We start from the raw sequence: 21,093 nt of genomic DNA, 5'->3' as shown, positions 1-21,093 counted from the left end.
GAATTTTTGTTTGGATAGAGAAAATGCTGTGAGTTAACAAAATAATTTATTGATGGTACTTTTATATAAAAAAACAGAATTACGTTTTAAAGTAAACCACAATTCTTCACCTGGAGATTGAACCAAAGGGGGGAAATCAAATTTTTTAAACTTAAACACTACTCTATTAATTTTTTCGCTTTAAAGTACCTTCGAAGGTAAAGCACTTGCCATGTTGCCAAACCCAAGAGAATGAAGATTGAGAATATGGAGAAGTACAGTACCTTATTATTTGTTGATTCTACAAAAATGTTTTTTTCTATGAAAAATATATACACTTAATAAATATACCTTACCATTGGTGTCCCTCATTTCTTCCTCCCTCTTCCGCATAAAAGCAAAATCTTGCACAATGGCATTGGATAGATCTTCTAACCTTTTCAACTCAATTTCAATTGGCTTCAGATTTGCTGCATCTTCCAGCTGAAAATTTAATTCACAACACATTTAATAACAAAAAATTAAACTCACAGTTTGATAATTCTTGGTTTCAACTCCGTGTTTGGTGACCACTGTCACTAACTGTGTATTACCCTTCTGGTCTGCAAAAAGTTAAGATGTTTATGATGGAAATTTGCTTTGGTACAACATACTTGGGGGTATCCTTGAGATGAAGCAAATTTCAAACATATCATAAGACTCAGTGTTAAAGGAGAACTTTCCTTTGGAAATATCTTGCCGTTGGGCTAGAATGTACCCTTTTGAATCTGTCACCTGCAAATTCCGTTACAGTATTAAACAATCCCAAAAAACACACACAACTTTACTATATAGTCTATACGTTGTCCGGGTTGCTCTGAGACCTCAAATTCTCCAATAACTGGCAAATTGCCCTGCAGTTCTTCTTTTAAACACTTTTGGGTGTTGGGCTCTAGGTTAAACGATATACAATGCGCCGAGAGGACGAATGACACAAATATCGTTAAAGCAGTCTTGGGATACATTTTATGTCTAAACAGATTGATTTAATGTTGGTGAAAACCGCCACGAAACCGGAGAAAAGGTATTTTCTGGGTATACGAGAAATATAAAAACAAATGAATTGGCAGTTGTCAGTGTCACACTTCGGCTGACGTGTCCTGCTTCGCGTTGGGGCTAGTTCGAGTCATTGGCGTGAGAAAGTAAAGATTGAAAATCTATCTTTATTTGTTTAATCCTCTAAATACAGATTTATATCGTGCTCTTCATTAACAGTGATGGTTAATAATATAATTAAAATGTACATAATATCAGAATTAGCTTATATTCATTAATATATTTTTTATTTTAATGCCATCTCAATTACGAGCCGCCTTTGACTGGTTCGTAACTTCCAAATGTCATTGGAGGCTTTGTTTTGAGGCCCAAAATTTATAGGTTATTCGACAAAAATAGTTTTCTGGAGATGAATTTAAGCGATTCTGAGCCTGAAAATGTTGATTCAGATTGGAAGAGAGTTGAGCGCGATATGATAAAGGTAATGGATTAATCTTTGGTTGCTTTAAGTGAAAAAAGTCCATTTCTAAAAAGGGAATTGATATTCGTACGTTTGCACTTAAAGAAATGGTTAATTATGGTAAATGGAAATGTGAAACTGCTACTCAAGAATATAATAATTGTCATACTTCTTGTTAAACTTTTAAAATTTAACTATAACTTTTTAAAGGTGATTTATACAGATCTATTCTATTTTTTTTAGGTTGGTCAAAGAGATGGTTTATCTGACGGCCGAGATAGAAACTTCCAACCAAGCTTTGATAAGGGCTATTCAGATGGTTTTGAAATTGGTTTCAAACTGGGAAAATTAAAATTTCAAAAGTTAGCTATAAAACGCTTTCACTGGGTACATTTCACTAAGATGTTTTTGTGGTTTTAGGAAAAGTATCGGCAAATTAGTAAAAGCAGAAACCAATGAAATATTGGATAATGCAAGTAAAGGATTATGTATTATTTGTACTAGTGAAAAGGATAACGAAAATGTTGCTGATGTAAAACAGAAGCAAATAGAACTAGTAATATCTAGCATAGACCGTGTAAAGCAGGATTTGAATCGTCTATCTGATGGTTTATGATATGAAAAACATTTTTAAGATTTTGGTTTTGTTTTATAAATTTGTTTAGAAAGTTTGAATTAATTTTACTACAAGTTAATTAGTGAAAAGAATTATGAATTGTATTTGTTAATAAAAATAATAAATCGAGTGAATAAAGTCATTCAACAAATAACCTATATTAACCGGACAGTTATCATTGGTTAAAGATAATTTACCAAATATATGGACCACGATAATCGACATTGCACCGTTAACATAGAAATCGTTATTGTCCCGTCTAAACTTTATTCATAATATATACCAAAATAACCTCAATTTTACAGATAGTAAATTTTCGTGGCTCCGTTGGATTCATTTTAGTGTTTCCCTTTTTTCCAAATAAAAAATGTTCATAAAATCCTTTAAAACTGAATTAAAGGAATACATTTAACTATCTTTCGAACCTTTGCCTCTCGCGTAGGGTGTCGATAACTGTAGTAACAGGTACAATTTCTCTGTAACCATGTCGTCGGGGCGAAAGTGCAAAAATTGCGGTAGTTCTGACATCGAAGTCGATTCCGCAAGGGGCGACGCGGTCTGTACCAACTGCGGTTCCGTCATCGAAGACAACATAATCGTTGCTGAGGTTCAATATGAGGAAGGGGCTCACGGAACGTCTAGTGCGATTGGCCAGTTTGTGTCTGCTGACTCCAAGGGAGGGGCCACGAAATTTGGAGCATGTAAGTGTGACTCAGATTCCGCATTATACAGATACTAATTAAGAAATGCAGCCTTTCATGTGGGTGGTGGCGTAGAGTCCAGAGAACTTACCCTTCGCAAGGCTCGCAATTGCATTTCCTTGTTGGGAACTCAATTGAGACTGAACCAGCATTGTATTGACACTGCCTGTAGCTTTTTTAAAATGGCTTTATCAAGAAATTTAACTAGAGGGAGGAGAAATACACATGTTCATGCTGCCTGTGTATATTTAAGCTGTCGAACTGAAGGCACTGCACGTATCCTTTTTTAAATATAATTTCCTCAGATTTTAGTATTTAATAGCCTAGGTTCAGGCTTCCTGATTATCACCATATCATATCCTGTTACTAAGCTAATTTGTTGATAAATTTTGGTGAACGCCTTTATGGCTTAATTTTTGGGAGTCATCTGAAAGGAAACAATTTTTTCTTAATAGTTGTATGTCAGATTTACTGATTGATATTAGTGATGTTCTGCAAATATGTTGCTATGAGCTGGGGAGGACCTACTTGAAGCTGGCACAGGCTTTGTGTATTAATGTTCCATCAGTTGGTAAGTGCTATTTTGTATTTATTGGTACTTGGGGTCGTGATAAAACCACGCTAAGTCATACAAAAAAAACTCGAGATTTTTCAGCTTTAATAAATAATATTCCATAAACACTATACAGCTGTAATAATATCTAAGATAAATTACTATACTTAGGGTACGTTGGTATTAACGTATTTGTTACTATGTTTAAAAACATGGGTCTTTCTCTGTGGTAAAAGCCTTACGATGTCCTAACTAAATGAAATGCCAACATAGACCATCGTTCACTTTGAGCTTAAAACCATCCTTGAAGTGTGAACGTCACTGAGATCAATTTATCCCCTTTCCCTCAATAATGAAACAACTTTAGACCTCTGACTAGTTACCCGAATCACACTTAATGTTCTTCATGGGCGGGTCCATAGAAAATCAGTTCTGGAATCTGCCCCCCTTGCACACCAGTGCCGTTCGTGCTTTCTGAGGAGCACTGAAACTGGAACGTCACTTGTCCCACAGTCACTTCGCTCATACCCTCTTGTCCGAAGTAGCTTAACTCCCCTCCGTCAACAATAGCAGAGGCAGTGTAAAAAGTCTCTGGCTCCACTTGGATGGGGTTGTCAAAGTATACGTGGAAAGTGTTGCTTGACCCGTCTGAGAAGAATTTGGTATTGTTTTCGGCCAAAACGCGTCCGAGACGCTTAAGCTCGATTTTGACGGTGTAGTCCGCCGCTCCGTTCGAAGAGCCATACAGTCCGAAACCCACCACAAATATTCGGCGGTCAACTGAAAATTGGATGCTGTCGCAACGACCTCGGTACCGCCATTGGTTGGAACGGTAGGCGCATGACTGGAAACGATGGCACACCTGTGGACAGCAAACTATAAAAGCAAAGTACGAATGAATATTGATGCTTGGAAATGTGGCAACTCCCTTTCGTCAAGACTACTCACAACTAATGAAGGTATTACTCGGTAGTTTTGGACGTGTTGTCAAGTGTTGCATTTTGAAAATAATAATTTTTGTTTCATTATTTGCTCTCATTTTCCACCTAACTTATTCTGATCTCCTGAAAATTGGATTCGACAAATCTCATTTGGCAAGACTTAGACGTGGTAATTTGGTAACTTTTTTTTTACCAATTCTTTAAGCATTGCGCCACAAAACCACCTGCTTACAGGCAATGTTGCGCAATTTCTTCTTGAAATGTTCAAAATTTTTCATGGATTTCTTAACTCGTATTTAGCCTGTTTTTTTGTCATTGCTATTTAAGAAATTTTACCTGGCTTTTTAGTCCGGCTCTAGGCTTGATCGGGTATTGTAAACTGGGCTTATTGGTCGCAGTGAAATGGAAAAAAATATCTATAGTTTCCTGTTGTGTCAAAATGCCCTTTTGAGCAGCCCCATTGGCGAACTCCTCCAATGCCATTGTGGGGATTCGAATAAGGTAGAGGGCGCCCCCGAGGACTGCTCGTTTGTTTTGAGGTGTGGCCTCTATTTCTCTGAAAATAATAAAACTTTGTTTTGTGACCAAAGTATCCTATTTTAACAATCAAATTGAAAGGTTTTTTTGAGAGAAACGCGGTAAAAGTATTTCCCCAAAAAATCCCTCAATTAGATTTTCCATGTTACCGTCTTCCACATTCGGCTCCAGCCCAATTCAAGGCTGCTTCAAGTAGGTTCATTTCCTTGCAGTTGAGCGTTTCGCGTCCAAGGACCGATTCGAGGGTTGACATGTCAATGTCCACGAAGCCTTCGGATTTGAGGGCCATTTCCGCCTTGAACATAATTCGAGTTAGTTTTTAAGCGATGAGAAACGGGAACGGAAAGAAGGAATTTAAGTACCAGCAAGTCTTTTTCCGCCTTTACTTTGTTTTCTATTTTGACTGGACTACACGAAGGACATTCCTACTCAATTAAGAGAATCGTAAGATATTGTTTAAAGAGGACCTCCTATAATTAGTAAAAGTAAATACTGTACTCTAGCAACTGCGTAACGTAGTACTCTTTAAGAAGTTTCATGAACATGAAATGAGTAATCAAAACAATTGTAAGTGTGTTAGCAATGTTGATAGATCTCTATTTTTAAAGGTATTAGGGAACTTTTACTTGATATTCACAAAATTAATAGTCAGATGTTATACGTGTTTTTGTTTGTCAATGCCAATTAACGAACTGTGAAAACTAGTCTTTCGTTTGCTTAAAATGTGGTGCTGGAAAAGTGTGATAAAAACACTAAAAACCCTCTTGACAAAAATTCATGCCTTTTTAGTACTAATTAATAGGATGGGAAGAAAAAACATTACAAGCCAAATCCTTTGGTATTTGTTTATTTCATACACCGGCCCTGTTACAACACTTTTCCAGACACACATTAAAACAACAATTTGCTGAGAGCACTCTGTTCCAGTGACACCAATAATGCTTAAATAATACCCTCAACAAATCTTTTCAATATGTTATACCAAGACACAAACAGCAGATTAGTATTAAAAGTAAATCACAGACTTTTAGCGATACAAAACTCACACAGAAAGCCAAACAAAATCACAGTTGTTTTAGGCAATGTTCGACTGCAAACATGAGCTAAAACTGAAATGCCGTCTTTTATTGTCGCTGCCGCCTTCCTCCCCCACACCTCCCAAGTCCAGACAACTTAAGCTGTGCCTTACCTGGGCATCTATGACCTCCCAACAGCGCTGCATTAGTTCCGGTTCTTCGAACAGTCTCGATTGACTTAGCAAGAGGCAGGCATTCTTCGCAGTCAAGCTGGTTTCTAGGTAGTTAACGCAGGCGCGAGCCAAATGCGGAACTATATACTTTTTCGCAACATACAGCGTTGCTAGGACTGTGTCTGCTTCCAAGTGAATTTCGTCGCAGTACAAATACCTGTGAACTTATATTATTATCACATACACTTACAAGTAACTGAAGGCTTACTTGAGCAGTATCAAGAAAGCCGAAGGCTCCACATCAGGAACTTCAATTTCGTCCTTGCACTCTGCCAGCCCTCCATAGAACATTGCATAGAAAACAGAGCTACCAGTGGCAAGTACATACTTGTGCGCAGGAATTACTTGGGTGCTCCCAAGAGGGCCCACAATGAACCTTTATCAATGATTAAAATAAAAACATGGTTTAATCAAGCTAAATCTAACCTGATATCAGCCATGAGGTCGTTGTTGAACATGGCAGCATTTCTCTCCCGCACTGTGGGTTTGAGGGCCTGCCAGTTGGGGTCCAAGGTGCCCCCTAGGCCTATGGGAGAGGCAAGGGGTGGACTGGGTGGTGGCGAGCCTGGATTGCTCGCCGGTTGCATCACCTAAATAGACAGAATAAGCTTTGCCAGAAAAAAGGGGATGTCGTATACCTGTAAGAGTCCCCCAGTGTCTTTCTGGGTGAGAGCTTGCTGATGTGAGTGGCCAGGTTGGAGGATTGGGGCTGAGGCTGGGGGAGAGAGGCTGAGAGAGCCATTGGTGAGGGTTTCTGCTGTAATACATATTAAAGTTAATTAATTCAAAAATAACCAGAATAAGGTAAAATGTTTGATGTGAAGTATTGACAGTCTCTGGATAAAGTGATACAAAAACCTGGAATAATATAAAAATTTATCAGTGATATATCTCTTAGATCATTCTGAGCTGCATTTGGAAGAGAAAGATACTACTTTACGTGGAAAGTTTCTACTGGGAGAGAAATATGTGCAATAGCAATAGCTCGAACTAACTCTAAAGCATACAGGGATAGATGGGCTTCTGTTAGTGTTTGTAAATGTTGTGACTAATATTATTTGTATTTGAGAGACACACACTACCTCTTTTACTTGCAGACCTTATAATTACATACAGTAAAGTCATAATATTCTTTTTTTACTGATGGTGTTCAATGAATTTCATGGATGTTCAGGCAAAACTAAGTGGAAATAACCTCAGGTAACATATTTTATTTGGAGTTGTTCTATTTATCCCAGAGTTAAAATTAAAATGCTAATACGCCCAGGATTCGAACAGTTCACACGTAATCAAATTAAAAGCCAGGGATCACTTTATTTCATAAATAAACTTTTTTTGAGATTTCCAGACATAAACGGCCATGAGCCACCTTGAGCGCAAGGGGCTTAGCGCGCTCAGAGGGATTTTCCTTTTGAAAGCTTTGTTTTGGGTTAAAGCTTGATGGTTATTAAAGTATGAGTAGAAAGCCTGAGTATTTTGAATTGATAATTTTTACACAAACTCACTCTACGTGTGAATCTGAGCGATCCGATGCAACATCAGTAAGCATAGGAGGTCTATTGATTGTTGTGCTTCATCAAAATGCGCTCTTTTCCCGCTTACCATTCATCCAGGCGTTGGTTTGGGACACGGCCATTGTGTCTGTTCGTTTACTAACAGGTTTCGTGGCAATCTTCGAATACAAATGGGACATTGCCATTCTTTAAGGGCCTTAATTCGATCATCGAGCTTAACGAAACACTCTTACGTCCGCCATGTTTCATGTTTGTATTAACAGCGATCGGGCGAGATCGACTTCGGTCGGTCATACATCACAGATGTTTTAAAGTGACGTTGCCTATCGCTGGATATTTTTCTTAACGAGGAGATTTTTGGTTTAAGTTTGCAGGGAAGCTATGCATTACCAAATTTGAGAATGCAGTTGCTGAGACTGTCAGAAGTGAGATTGAGTTTTTGTGTTTTTGTTGAGTTTGTTTAGAAAGTGTTTAGCAGATATTAGATTTTAATAAGAGAGAGAGGCACTTGTTCTCAAGATTCACTATTACATTTGGCAGCAATGTAAATCTTCTAAATTTTGCTACGAGGACTGCATGCAAAGTTTTTATCGGAGGAATTCAAAAAGTAATAAAAATAAAATTGGATTTTTAGGATTCTGTTTTTTTACATTTTTCGTTGGCCCAATGTCGGTTTGAGGGGTTGAAATTTCTAAGAGGGATTTGGTTTTTGAATATCAATAAATTTCTCACGAATATAACGGGATCTCCATTTTCTCTTACCAAAATTCTCTGTATCTGATTTACGTGGCATTATACTTTACGTGCATTCGTCCGTCAGAAAATAAATAACAAAATAAAAATTACCTCGTATGAAAGACAGCTTAAAGCCTATAAAAACCACCTCCTGCACAAAAACCCGCAAGGAAACCTAGAACATTGAAGCGAATGCGGTATGTGTTAATAGCTTTCATCGCATATAGTGATTAATTTAGGTTGTCGTCATTCTCCAGTGGCGCTTCACATACATGTTCGAATAAAATCGCGATAAGAGTTGTTTCATTAAATTGAAAGGTCATTTAATGCCCCCGGGCTTTGGCGTTTATTAACAATAACCCGTGAAATTCACCTTCACTGTTGTCTCGATTTATACTGCATATTTTGTTTCCTCTAGATGAGTCGTCCGTGTTTCGAAAGACATTTTAATTCCAGACCCTAATGTGTTATTCACTTAATTTGCACACAGAACATAGTTTTTCTGTATTATTTTACCTCTGTTGGCGCAGAAATATGCGCTCAATTCTTCCAAATCGGTCTGATGCTGCTGTTCGGTGTCTCCCCCCAAATTTAGCAAATCATCGATTATTGATACTTCCGATTGGATTTGAGTAAAATTGTTCTCCTTTGCTTTATGGGCAAAATGGTACAGCATATACCTGAAGAAAGGCCATTGCAAAAAAAGGATAAACATTACAGATTATCATACCAAACGTTGGTTTGCCCCAAAATCCAGGTCAGCGCAGTTTTCCCCACCTTCAAGCCGAAATGGTTTTCAGTTAACATTTTGCGGACATTGAAATAGTCCAATGGCTACAAATCTGAAAGTAAAAATAGCATGTTTTCTATCAAGGAAATATTATACTTTTATGGCTTAATTCAATTGGAACCGCTAAGATGGTGATCATTGGAGGCGACCTCACTTGACCAGTTCCGGTTAGTCAGGAAACACTTAAACCTGTTTATGTGGAGACCTGGGCTTCGTGGGAAGCCCCCTGAAGGCCAATAGTGCAATAATGCCAAAAATTATTTACGGAAGCAGTCTTTGATTTGTTTCACGAGATAATTCTGCACTTGCACAATGCATGTATTGTAAGTGGCAACAATAATCGTTTTTACTTCATTTTCTAATATATGGTTGTATACAATTAGGTGAAGCAAACTCTTTTATGTGTGTTACTGCAACTGGGCTTTTGTGAAGTAAGAATAAGCAGTGTGAGGTATAATGAGGATTAGCGGTGATTTCGCTATATTAGGTTTAAACCGACAAAAAAAAATAGTGTGCTCTCGGACCTGGAGAGCAAATGGTCAATTTTTGCATCTGTTTTGAGTAATTAATAAATCACCGTAGGTGGCCGTAATTACCGGGCCAAGGCCCCTTGAACTTTCATAGTTCGATAGCCATAAACGCGAGTCATGTGCGTGTGTAATTGCAGATTTGTTATTACTCACAAGTGCTAAAACTCATCGATTACACACTCTTCTGCATTCTAATTAGTCGATTTGGGCAATTCGCAGAGGACGGACGACATTTAAATCGCCACCCTTGGGACAACGCGTTAATATGCATAATACTAGTCGGTATTGCGGTTAAAACTGTTGTTTGCCAATGGGAATTTCGAAGGGAAATTGCGGCAATGTGCGAGATTTTTGCTTCTTCCGAATGCTGTGTATACACGATGTTTACATAAAGCATTGTTGATTTAAGCTGTGATTTAGAGAACTGTTAGGTACTTTGAAGTACCATTCACAGACGCATATTCATTCAGCGCTTTCTAGAGACACAATTAGTTTTTAAGCTTGGCCGCAGCGAAGGCGTTTTGAGCAAAGTTACGTAATTTTTCTTCGAAGCGTTCCATCGAGAAAAACGTGACAAATGTGGTGAAATATTTACCGAAAAACTCAATGCAAAACAAGTGGAACGAAACCTGAAACTTCTAACGTAGAAATCCGAAGTTTTGAACCGTTTTGGCTCGCTAACACGGTCGTTTTTACGGGAACCGATAAAGTTATGAACGGATGTCTTTTGTTTGAACCGGGTTGGAGACTTCATGCAAACTGTCATGTCAATTTGACAGATGGATGAAAAAAATGACGTAATAAATATTTTGAGAAATATTTTAAGACGTTTCTTGAGAAATGTAATCGGAAATATCTGGCCAAATTTGAGAAAGACAATGCAGAAATAATAAATTCATAACGAAGATTTGAAATAGCGACCCTCAACTTCGTTACTTAAATTTACCCGTCAAACCATGGAATCGCGCACCATTTGTAGCATGTCGGATCTTGCTACACGAAAAAACAGGCTACCATCACTTTCCCTAACAGTTTCTCGTGAGTGCCTACAAGGGTTTCGTAGACCAAGGACTTGACGTAACGCCAGAGGGAAAATTCCAACAGGGTCAAATCGGGACTTCATGCTGGTCAACCGATAGGTTTTCCTCTTACGATCCATCGCTGTGCGCAGTTGGCGAAAATTTATCAGAACAGATAAACGTGTTTATATTTTTCTAAATCAGTTTTTGCTTTGTTTTAATAAAAACTATTCGAATGTCGATGTCTTAGCGTCGACGAGAAAACGTTACATTTTTGGATGAAAATTGCTCCAGAACCAAAACGGCTAGTTTTCAACTAGAAGTTTGTATGCGAAAAGTTTCTATTCCAATGTCCTTTGTAACACCCCGTGTATGCAGAGTAATAGTGAAAATAGCAAATGGTAAAATAGCAAGAGTAAAGGCGATTCGAGGAATTTTCATATTTTTGGGAAACATTTTAAGACGCGCCTTTCTAGATATTTCGCGAATCGTATTCAGCAGCACCTTGCCATGCTTGAGAAACGTTCCGGAACTTCTTCTGAGAAATCGAAAAGGAAACGTGATCTAAAAGCTCAAGCGTGTAGTTTTCCTCGCGCCATTTTCATGAAAAAATCCAATGGCAAAAATCACCTGAAATTCCATTATCAAGTCACCACACGTGACGGCACACCCCATCAAGTCCAAGGGGACCAAATATTGACGCTATCCATTACACACATCACCATAACAAGGTGGCGCAACTCGGACCTTCACTACAATTTACAATTTGAAATTCTCTAACATCTAATACATTCGCCAATCTACATGTATATTATTGGGTAATTCCGTTTGGTTCAGTGCGCGTATTTGATTTGGCCGTCTCGAAGAAGGACAAGAATGGTTAAATTTCGTGTACGTAGAAGTTCAACTACACTTTCGGGTAAATGCTAATCGAAATTGCGCAGAAGCCAGCATAAACGGTTTTCTATGTCACACGCCTGAGGGTGATCGAAAAGAGCTGCGTAAGTTCTCGTTCTGATTCATTGTTCACTATTGGAAAAAATTAAATTTGTCTTACCTGCTATCAGCGTCTCACTGAAACAATTCGATTTTTGACTCTCTCTTCAAGAGACAGGCAATTAGATAGTTTTAAATTGTGTTTGACTCTAAATTTAAATCGTATTGCCTGACACAGAATTGAAAACACTCCGTAAAAATGGTTTGATTTAAACAATTTTTGGAGCGCGGGTCTCTCATCCTAGCACCAGTACGTCACTAAAAATTGAATGAATTCGATGGTTCAAACTCGAAAAACACAATAATCTGTCGGCCCTCCGCACTGTCTTACGCACACCTAGCCGCGGTTAGGCATCGATTCAATGAGATGATATATGTATGTCCTCTTGAGGGATTTCATTCCAGGCCACCTGCACGGCGTTACAGAGCGCCGCCAGGGCTTGTGGAGGAGGGGTAAATTTTGTAATTTTCTACCCATAACATTTCAGACATGTTCGATCGGTGATAGGTCTGGAGATCAGGGCGGCCGAGACAACAAATCGATTTCATTTTTTTGGAAAAAATCTATAGCAATTCGAGCCACATGTGATGGTGCACTGTCTTGTTGAAAAACTGGATTGCGGAGGGTTTTAAGATAGGGCAGAAATTCTGTTGCAAGACTTCTTGAACGTATCGTTGAGCGGGCATATGGCCTCTGATGAAAACCTACCGTGAGCTATGGCACCCCGTACCATTATCCCTACAGTCTGGCGTACCTCGTCGCCTTCTCACTTTTCCCCGGCCATCGTGCATATCCAGACGAAATCTGGATGCGTCGCTAAAGACCTATTCTAGATCTCGTTGCACCCGTCCTCTACACCACTATAATCGCTTTTGTCGATGAAAAATGATGAGAAGTAGCACAAGATGGGCTAAACGGTTCATGTTCAGCAACTACTAGCCCACCAGCGCCCTTGACGAGACGAGCTTATTTCTTCACTTCAATGCTGTAAGGCGGCGATCTTGGGGTTCTAAAGTTCTGCGATGCCTTCCGGAGTCTCGCCTTCTTTGTGACTGGCCTTCCTGGAACCATGTTCAACTACAACGCACCAGTACACGGGCACTTCGGCTCGACCTAGGGGCGATTTCTCCAAATGACCAACTAGCCTCTTATAAGCCCACTCTTCGACCCCGTTCAAGGTTGATTTGTTGTCGCACTTTTTATAGTCAAAAAATAGCTAAAAATTATTTGAAGCAAACCATTTTTGTGGGGTCTTTTCTACGTGACACAGTATAAGGTGCTTTGATGTTATTGGTGTTTTAAAAAGAAAGTGTGAGTGTTCGCTCATAGGTATTTGGTAACAGCGACAGTCGTTAAGTGAGAGAAAGTATTTTGGACTTCTGTTAATGCACCAGTTAAGTGTCAAGGGCACACAATTAGGAAAGTCAAGGTTGGTCGTGAAAGTACCATCAGCTCTGCCAGCAACCGGCTGGTACGACTGTGGGGTTACCATACGGTTTTGTTAAAAAAGAGGAAAAAGAAACGTCGAAATTCGGGGAAAAACCGGAGTCTTCCGTTAAAAATAAATAAACCGTTAGAATGTTCGATCGACGAAGATTCGCTCCGTTCAGCAGAGGTAGCAGTTTGCGTCCAATTGTACAGTCGTTTGACGCCAAAATTAGTCAGTACGTTATTAATGATAATTATTGTACAACTTTAAATATTTAAACATACGGCAATTAGAGTATATCATTTTAAATGGTTTTTTTCTGGGCGGATATAAAATGTACCTCATACTTTCTGATAAGGTTTACTTAGGGAAACGATTAAAGTAAGCTGTAAAATGCAGCACGATATTAGCAGCCTGTTTTTTTAAAACTAAAATACAAAATTAGAACATTTATAGCACTTAAAGTATGATACTGAAACGTTTAGTTCGTGGTCGAGCCGAAAATTAGTGAGTGCTACCCCGGAAAAAAAATGTTTACGCATGCGCAGATTTTGACATTCTCAGTAACCGCGATTTTTCAGAGTTTTCCAAAGAAGATTGTTGAGGGATGAAATGTATCACTTTCCATTAGCGTTTCGACGATAAGAGGTCTAATTTACAAAATGGAGAAAGACTCAAATATCTCCTTTAATTTCGTCATTTTCGATGGAAATTAATTGTACTCCACGCCCTCAATTAATTCATTTGGTCCTGAAATCGTTTGAAATATGTTTGAAATTGAAAATGGCCGCAGGCCACATTCATCCTACCCATTAGCAAATGTTCGCCAAAAATTTTGGTTCCAACATGGACGTCGGATGCCATTTTGATGTATATTGATTAGTTTTTTATATTGGCCAATATGACATTTCAATGACGCTGTCAAAATCGAGAATCAAAATGGCTGGTGGAAGTAGCGTCACGTGTCAGTGTCGCATCAAATAGCTTTATTGTTTGTTTTAATATTATTGTTTGTTTTCATAATAGTAATTTTAAAGCGAAATCTATTGGTGTATTTGTTTCCAATGACGAGTGTTCTAAATAAAAATCTTAAAAATATCGTGTGTTTATTTCAAATCGTGACTGCCCGTTTACCACTTTCAAAGTGCTATTTTAACTTAATTAAATGTAATTTTTAAATGCAGAAAAGAGAAATTTACCTTAATTGTGAATTTATGGCAATGGAAGCAAAATTTTAAGTAACAATTAAATTATTAAAATAGTGTTACGGAGCCGTTTAAATGCACACTTTAAAGAATTTTTCTATTAAATCTTTGCCACTATACCAACCTCCTAATTCTCAGCTAATTGGTTACGTCAAAAGGAATCGGCAAATCATCATCCGCGTGTTTGAAATCTGAAAACCGGCGAATTGATAAGAGAATAAAAAAGAACGCGATCGCACTATCGAGACCGTAGAAGAACCCACCTGGCAGCAATGGTACCAAGGCGCGACTGAATGGTCGCTACCATAACATACAAACTCGCGCTTTCTTCGAGTGCCGCATGGTAATTCAAGGCTGCACGCCTTCTAAAGGACGACCACCTCTTTGTTTTGGGTGGTAGCGCATAGCAGGTACCGTTTACCATATGCGAAGGTAATATTGAAAGAATGTTAAAGGGATTTCTTGGTGGTTAATTTTGAGAAACGGGACCACATGATCAATATAACCTTTTATGTGATCTGGTTCCTCGGGTAGTTTTCATTGCAGTGCAGTCTTGATCAGGCATTTTTTCCATGTTATGAAAATGTAAAACATCGATACTGTCGATCGAAAAGTGGTACTTTTTGAACACATAAAACGAAATAATAGAAACATACGAACCTGACCCCAAAATACAAAAGTTCACTAGGTTCACGTAGATCACGTAGAAACGGTCCTTCAAGGCGGGTATCCGAGTACCAACAATATTACATGCAATCTATTCAACTGCGATTGTTTCAATCAATTCGGGTGCTGCTCAACGATGGTGTCTTGATCTATAAGGTCCAGTTAAGACTCTGATTTAGTTGCAGTGAAAGTTTAATCTATGGTGCGACAAAACTTTTTAAAAAAGCAGGTTTAATGGTTGGGAAAGTGTTGTTTTCATTGAGGACACGTTGACCATATACTGGGCGCTCTAAAGGTATGCACAACCACATTTTCTACATTAAAAGTATTACCCGTTTAATGTATAGAATCTGGGAAATGGAAAATTCTTATATTTGGGATTTTAGCACTCAGTATGAGTGCTGAGTATTGCAAGATTTTTAGTGGGCGGTTTCTTAAAAAAAAGCAAATGCGCTATTGGAGCATGACATAGAAGTTAAACAATTGAGCTGCTTTATTTGGGACACTCTGTATAATTTAATGGGGCACAGACCACTGCTGGAATACCTATCAATGTAATAAATAAATTTGTGGTTAAATAAAGGGCCTCTTTTTTTGAAACAGTAAAGCATGGGACTATAGACTTTGCTGGATCTTCTGGATCGAATGACGAAAGGGCTTTTACGCTAAAACATAATTTTAGATATTTTGAGGAATCTGTGATATTTTCAAGTTTCATAATGATGAGGACGAGAAAAACCCGATTTGAAACATTGAGAAATGCTACCATAAAGTAATTATTTTTTAAAATTTTAATTCTAGAAAATTGCGGTTACTTCTGGGCAAAATGGTGAAGTGTGCTGTTCGATAAAATTTGCATGTCCCATAATGGCGATGGCAATGGTTTAGAAACCGATTTGAAACATGGAAAAGCACTATCTTAAAGCTGCTATTGAGACGCACACAATGGCGTAATTTGTTGGGTGAATTGAGCTAATATGTCGTTATTGCATGCCAACAAAAACTAGCTGAATTCCATAGAAATCGTACATATACAAAAAGCCGTAATGATGATCATAAATAATATTTATACAAAGATAATGTGGCAGAACGCGAGGAAATTTATATGTTGTCCTTGTATCAAGATATGCCTTTATCATGTAAATAGTCGATTACTGAAGGAATCTTCGTCGTGTTTATTTTTCTATAAGACCACTAATTGTTTTTACGTGTGAGTATGCCGAGTCACCTTGTTTGTGCTTAGAATAGATTAAAATCCAAAATTTAAACAACATTATTACTTCCTGAGTTATTTCAGGTGGTGATTCGGTGCAAATTTTTGCAATCTGGTTTAAATCTAAAACAGAAAATAACAAAATATCCGAAGATATATAAGATATAGTCATTATTACATAAATGCGTAATGTGTGTGTGTGCATATGTGCCGCAATCGCAATAGTCCATTCTAAAGCTGTTACCGTTTTCTTTCTTGTGGTTGCTGCATTAATGCTCGCAAGATATGGATCAAAAGTGCTTTTTTCAAGCCCTAAATGTGACATTTTCACCTAAATTATCGTTTAATAAGCATTTGATGAAGGTTTAATTTAGTGTTAATATTTCGTTACTTCATCAGCTTTATTAGTCCAAATTAGTCGCCTAATGACTTAGCAATTTTGACCGAGAGTTTCGTCCGATTTTGGTCATTTTCGTTTTGAGGTCAACGCCAGGCGAATTTCTTTTTTGCAAATTTGACACTGCACACCTTGTTATTTGATCCATTTGCATTTTATGCTGATACACTTAGAAAGTGCGTTATTCTTCGCGAAGAAAAAGGTGTTACAACGAATGTCTGATGGGACCATTTGATATTATGCGCTTTCGCCTATTAAAACTAGTTTTCCGTAAAAAACATAACATTAAGCCTGCAGGGCGAATTCTTTATAGGCTGCACAAGTTATCTCAGTAGAGATGTGAACGTACTTTGTTTTCAGATCCATGTCTCTATATCCTGCGGTTTGCGTCCAAGCTAGAGTTCGGGGCCAAAACGCAGCAGGTGACGAATACGGCCCTGCGGTTGGTGCAAAGGATGAAAAGAGATAGTATTCATTCAGGGAGGAGGCCTTCAGGGCTGTGCGGGGCAGGTGCCGATGTGCGGAAACATCTATTTTGCATTATAAAAATATAACAGTTTTCAGCTTTATTGATAGCTGCCCGTCTGCACGAATTCAACCGATCGATTGGGGACATCGTTAAAGTCGTCAAAGTTCATGAATCCACAATGAGAAAAAGGTAATTTGCGTTACTCGCTAGACACCTACAATCGAATCCGTTCTCCTTTTACCTTTCTGCAGGATGCTATAATTTACTGCATTGCACACACCAAATCATTTCCTATTTTATTAACAATAATCGTTTTGATTCCTCTCAGACTGATCGAGTTCGGGGACACTCCGAGCAGTGCCCTCACCCTCGAGGAGTTCATGACCGTTGATCTCGAGGAGGAGCAGGATCCTCCCTCGTTTAAGGCCGCGCGGAAGAAGGACAAGGAGCGTCTTCAAAAGGTAGGTACTCAGCAGCCGATAGAGAAACAACAACCTGATCCGATCGCTATGTAGATGATGGAAGAAGAGGGGGAGAGCTTCAACGACCTCCAAAAGCAAATCGAGATGCATCTCGAGCAAGCCAAGCCCAAAGCAGGAGGCGGCAGGAAAGCGACGGAAAGTTCTGGGGACTTGAAGAAACTCGAACAATTTGAAATCCAGAAATTCATCGAAATGTCCACTGCGCAGGTGATTAACCAGATCATCGGGGATTCTCTGGATACTCCCGGGTCTGAAGTCAGGAGTGAAGCTGGTAAGACTCGGAGAAGTTTCAGTGCCGTCCCTGGCAATTTCCGAAAACGAACGCGTATCATTCCAGTGGCGTATTTCTTAACTGTGCCCCAAGCAGGTAGGAAAAATTGGGAGAAAATCTCATGACGGCAAATTTCTCGACGTCGTAGCAATTTAAACCACCCTGTATCACGCCAGTAAAGCTGTGAATTGGGACGCTTTGTACGTGCGCTGATAACATACTTTGAAGTGCTTCCTAATTTCACGGCCTGTTAATGGTCTCGTTACGCTGTAAATTCCACATTAAATTGCCGTTAAAAGGGATCCATCTCTCGAGGGAAAGTGCTTGCATTAAAGGCGATACATTAGAGTTAAATAATAAATTCTAATTACTAAACTTTCGGGATTTCCCCGATGAAACATATTTTGTGAAAATTTACGAGTTATCTCGTGTCACACATTGTGGTCAAACCCATTTTTTTTCTCGAATTTCCTGTCAGAGGTTTATGCTGATATGATCTTTGATAGTGCCGAATGTGGAGAGCATTCTGCAACTTCCATCCTCAATGGACGACACCATTAACGCCCTGCAGCCTCAACAAACACAAAGCAACGTTTCCATGTCTCTGGACGATATTGACGACGAAGAAATCGATTCATACATAATGACAAACAAGGAATTTGAAGTGAAGAAGGATTTGTGGCACAAGGTCAACGCAGACTATCTACGGAAACAGAAAGGTATTAGAAAATGAGATTATTATTGTCAATGTTATCACGTTGTCGCACAGAGAAAGAGGAGCAATTGAAGAAAGAAAGGGAAGAGGGGAAGCCTGAAAAGAAACCCCGTAAAAGGGCACCGAAACGATCGAGACTGCCTGCTAACTCTGCGGGAGAAGCCATCGAAAAAATCATCCAAGAAAAGAAGATTTCTTCGAAGATTAATTACGAAGTGTTGAAGAACTTGAACGCAGCTCCAACTCCAGATGAGGTGCCCGAAGTCAAAGACGATTTCAGTCCCATAACACCAGAGTCAATTAAAAGGTGAGTTTGGCTGAGTTCACGCCATTTATTCATCAGTGCGTTTCAGGCGAAGATTGTCATCACTGTCCAGTGTCATACAAGCAGAAGCCACGCCCAAAAAGTTGGTGAAGAGTCGCAAGATTATGGACGTAGGGCTGCCGTTCTTGGAAAGAAGACCTTCAGTCGAAAAAGAAGCAGAAGAAAATAACTTGAAATCCAAACCAGGTAAATTACTACTGATCCCATGTAATACGAAAACAATTAATGGTATTTGATTCACAGAGGAGGAAGAAGACGGTGAAGAAGAGGACTTCGACGAAGAGCCGGAAAGGCCCGGTAACGAAATGGGAGTTCTGGAGATGTTGAAGCAGCACCACGAGGGCGAAGGTGGAGACGATTACGGTTACGACGATTATGCGTATGATGAGGATTATTGAGTGTATTTTAGAGTTACTGCTTCCGATAAATCCAATTATTACACTAGACTTATCGAGTTAGGTTTCTTATCGGAATCCTCCGAGTTAACTGTCCTAGCAAATAATAATCAATAGGAGATACTTTGTGGCGCGACGATGGCGTGCACGTAAATGTATAATGATTCGAGTGTAAAGTAGTTTCACATAAAAATATGATGTTTTAAAGTCGTTTCAAATCGTCTAAGCACGAAAAAGCGGCTTAAGTTCGATGCGTAGGAAAGTCCAAGTTTTCTTGATAAAGTTGTCTGGTGCGATTTGAGCTACGTGCTTGGAACTAGTAAAGTGGGGTACTAATTTGAGTCTCTAAAATTCTACAGAGAAACATTAGTTTTAAGTGAAAATTGAACCTGCTTTTAATTGCTTGCAAACGTGACTTATGCACCGCCAAGTCCTCAAGATAACGGTTAATTAAAGAGGTTTAATTAAGACACCAAACGAGGAATGTAAATGTTATAAAAACGCGAAAACGAGGAAATCGAGGGTGTTTACAGAATAACCCAATATTAGTTTGAGGTTTACGGTTTAATTTCATTTTAGAAAGTGGCGGAATCCAAGAAAATCTTGCATTACTTTTAATGATGTTACATATTATATAGTGTGGGCAGTATATACGCGCTTGGAAGTTATGTTACAGTGCTCTATTTTTCTGTCACTCGATTGACACAAAATCGTTTCATCAGGGAGATACGGTGGAGGATATGTCGAACGTTCATCAGCTGTTATGTAAAAAAAAACAAACGAGATTATGCTTGTTTTATGTCATGTTTATGTCAACGTCAAGAAGTATTCAATCGTGATTTTCAATGCATTGCTTTGCAGTACTTGTTGAAACGTACCGTCAGCATGTCAGAGCAATTAATATCACCCCTGTCCGACTAGTGGACTAAGCGGTGATGTTTAAGTAAGATTAGTTGGAAGAAGTAAAAATCTTTCTTTATAAGGAAAAATATGGTTTGTGCCCAAGCATATGGATAGGCTGCTATTGCTATAATCAATGAAAATCAAATGAGAAAAGCCCTAATGGACGTCTATCTCTTTAATACGTTTATTACATCACAAATTACCAAAATTTAGGCATCTACAAGCAGCGAGATCTGTTCAAACTTGAAATCATACTTACCGAAGATTATTTGTGTTGATGTTGCCTTGAGTCTGATTCGCATTTTCGTGGCATAGATTTACCATTAGTCTTCCGGTTTTTAGTTCTTTTCCGAATGTGGGATGACTCAGCGCTTCAAATTGAGATAAATTCACACCCACTAGCAACTGAAATCCGGGTGTTTATCAAGGTTTAGGCAGTATTAGTTCGCTTTCTTTAAAAATTGTGACAGTGTCAGGAAGAAAGCAAATGACTGGGAGATGATATAAATTATTTACCTGTCGCCAGCTCTAGGAGTAGGATGGCCGTGGTGATATGATGAATAGATTTTCACAATTTCCCTAATAATTGTGGAGGCCGATTATGTGTCTTGGTTTTTGAAGCTTTGTAGTTGTTTTAGAGTAGTAAAATCTACACCAGAGCCACGCAAAGAATTTTACATTTAACAGTGACAGAAACTTGGCAACAGGTTAGAGCGCAAGCGCATTTGCATATTGTATTCGCGTATTAGGTCGAGTCACATCTATTTGAAATCTATCACCTATGTAGCGATTATACAGACTGCGGGCACTTTCCGTATTTTAAAGTTACTTATTTATTTGCTTAACGACAACGGGTTTAAGCTGACAGTTATTTTTATTTATTGTTTACCTGCTATGTTTACTTGCCAATGTCTATAAATTTAATAATATTTGTACATAAATTGTATATACTCAAGCTGTTTTAATT

General features: G+C 38.6%; 3 protein-coding genes across 6 annotated transcripts; 1 reads left to right on the top strand and 2 right to left on the bottom strand.

Annotated features, from left to right (window-relative positions):
• Positions 1-33: 33 nt before the first annotated feature.
• On the bottom strand, positions 34-1,097 carry bai (Transmembrane emp24 domain-containing protein bai). Its single transcript, XM_066406587.1, has 5 exons — positions 807-1,097; positions 633-753; positions 511-581; positions 336-462; positions 34-280 (listed from the first exon to the last, which is right to left on the bottom strand). Exons 1-5 carry the CDS (start codon positions 981-983, stop codon positions 159-161), a joined length of 618 nt encoding a protein of 205 aa, XP_066262684.1. The 5' UTR covers positions 984-1,097; the 3' UTR covers positions 34-158.
• A 1,382-nt stretch (positions 1,098-2,479) lies between these two features.
• On the top strand, positions 2,480-20,868 carry Brf (Brf RNA polymerase III subunit). Its single transcript, XM_066406578.1, has 11 exons — positions 2,480-2,791; positions 2,843-3,067; positions 3,258-3,362; positions 16,927-17,076; positions 17,131-17,224; positions 17,364-17,496; positions 17,551-17,788; positions 18,295-18,507; positions 18,558-18,810; positions 18,857-19,014; positions 19,072-20,868. Exons 1-11 carry the CDS (start codon positions 2,575-2,577, stop codon positions 19,224-19,226), a joined length of 1,941 nt encoding a protein of 646 aa, XP_066262675.1. The 5' UTR covers positions 2,480-2,574; the 3' UTR covers positions 19,227-20,868.
• On the bottom strand, positions 3,436-9,180 carry lute (BTB/POZ domain containing protein 3 lute). 4 transcript variants are annotated; one of them, XM_066406579.1, is made up of 9 exons: positions 9,051-9,180; positions 8,837-9,000; positions 6,710-6,828; positions 6,498-6,661; positions 6,280-6,447; positions 6,012-6,228; positions 4,972-5,117; positions 4,622-4,841; positions 3,436-4,206 (listed from the first exon to the last, which is right to left on the bottom strand). In XM_066406579.1, the coding sequence occupies exons 1-9, from the start codon at positions 9,125-9,127 to the stop codon at positions 3,739-3,741; spliced, it is 1,743 nt and encodes a 580-aa protein (XP_066262676.1). In that variant the 5' UTR covers positions 9,128-9,180; the 3' UTR covers positions 3,436-3,738. The 4 variants fall into 4 exon arrangements, with proteins under 4 accessions (XP_066262676.1, XP_066262677.1, XP_066262679.1 ...); XM_066406580.1 differs by having other exon boundaries at positions 6,710-6,825; XM_066406582.1 differs by lacking the exons at positions 8,837-9,000; positions 9,051-9,180 and adding an exon at positions 7,674-7,864 and having other exon boundaries at positions 6,710-6,825.
• Positions 20,869-21,093: the final 225 nt, after the last annotated feature.

The sequence above is a fragment of the Euwallacea similis genome, chromosome 3 (genome assembly GCF_039881205.1).
Source record: "Euwallacea similis isolate ESF13 chromosome 3, ESF131.1, whole genome shotgun sequence".
NCBI lineage: Eukaryota > Metazoa > Arthropoda > Insecta > Coleoptera > Curculionidae > Euwallacea > Euwallacea similis.
Note: the sequence above shows the minus strand (reverse complement) of the source record. Positions and strands in the feature narration are given on the sequence as shown.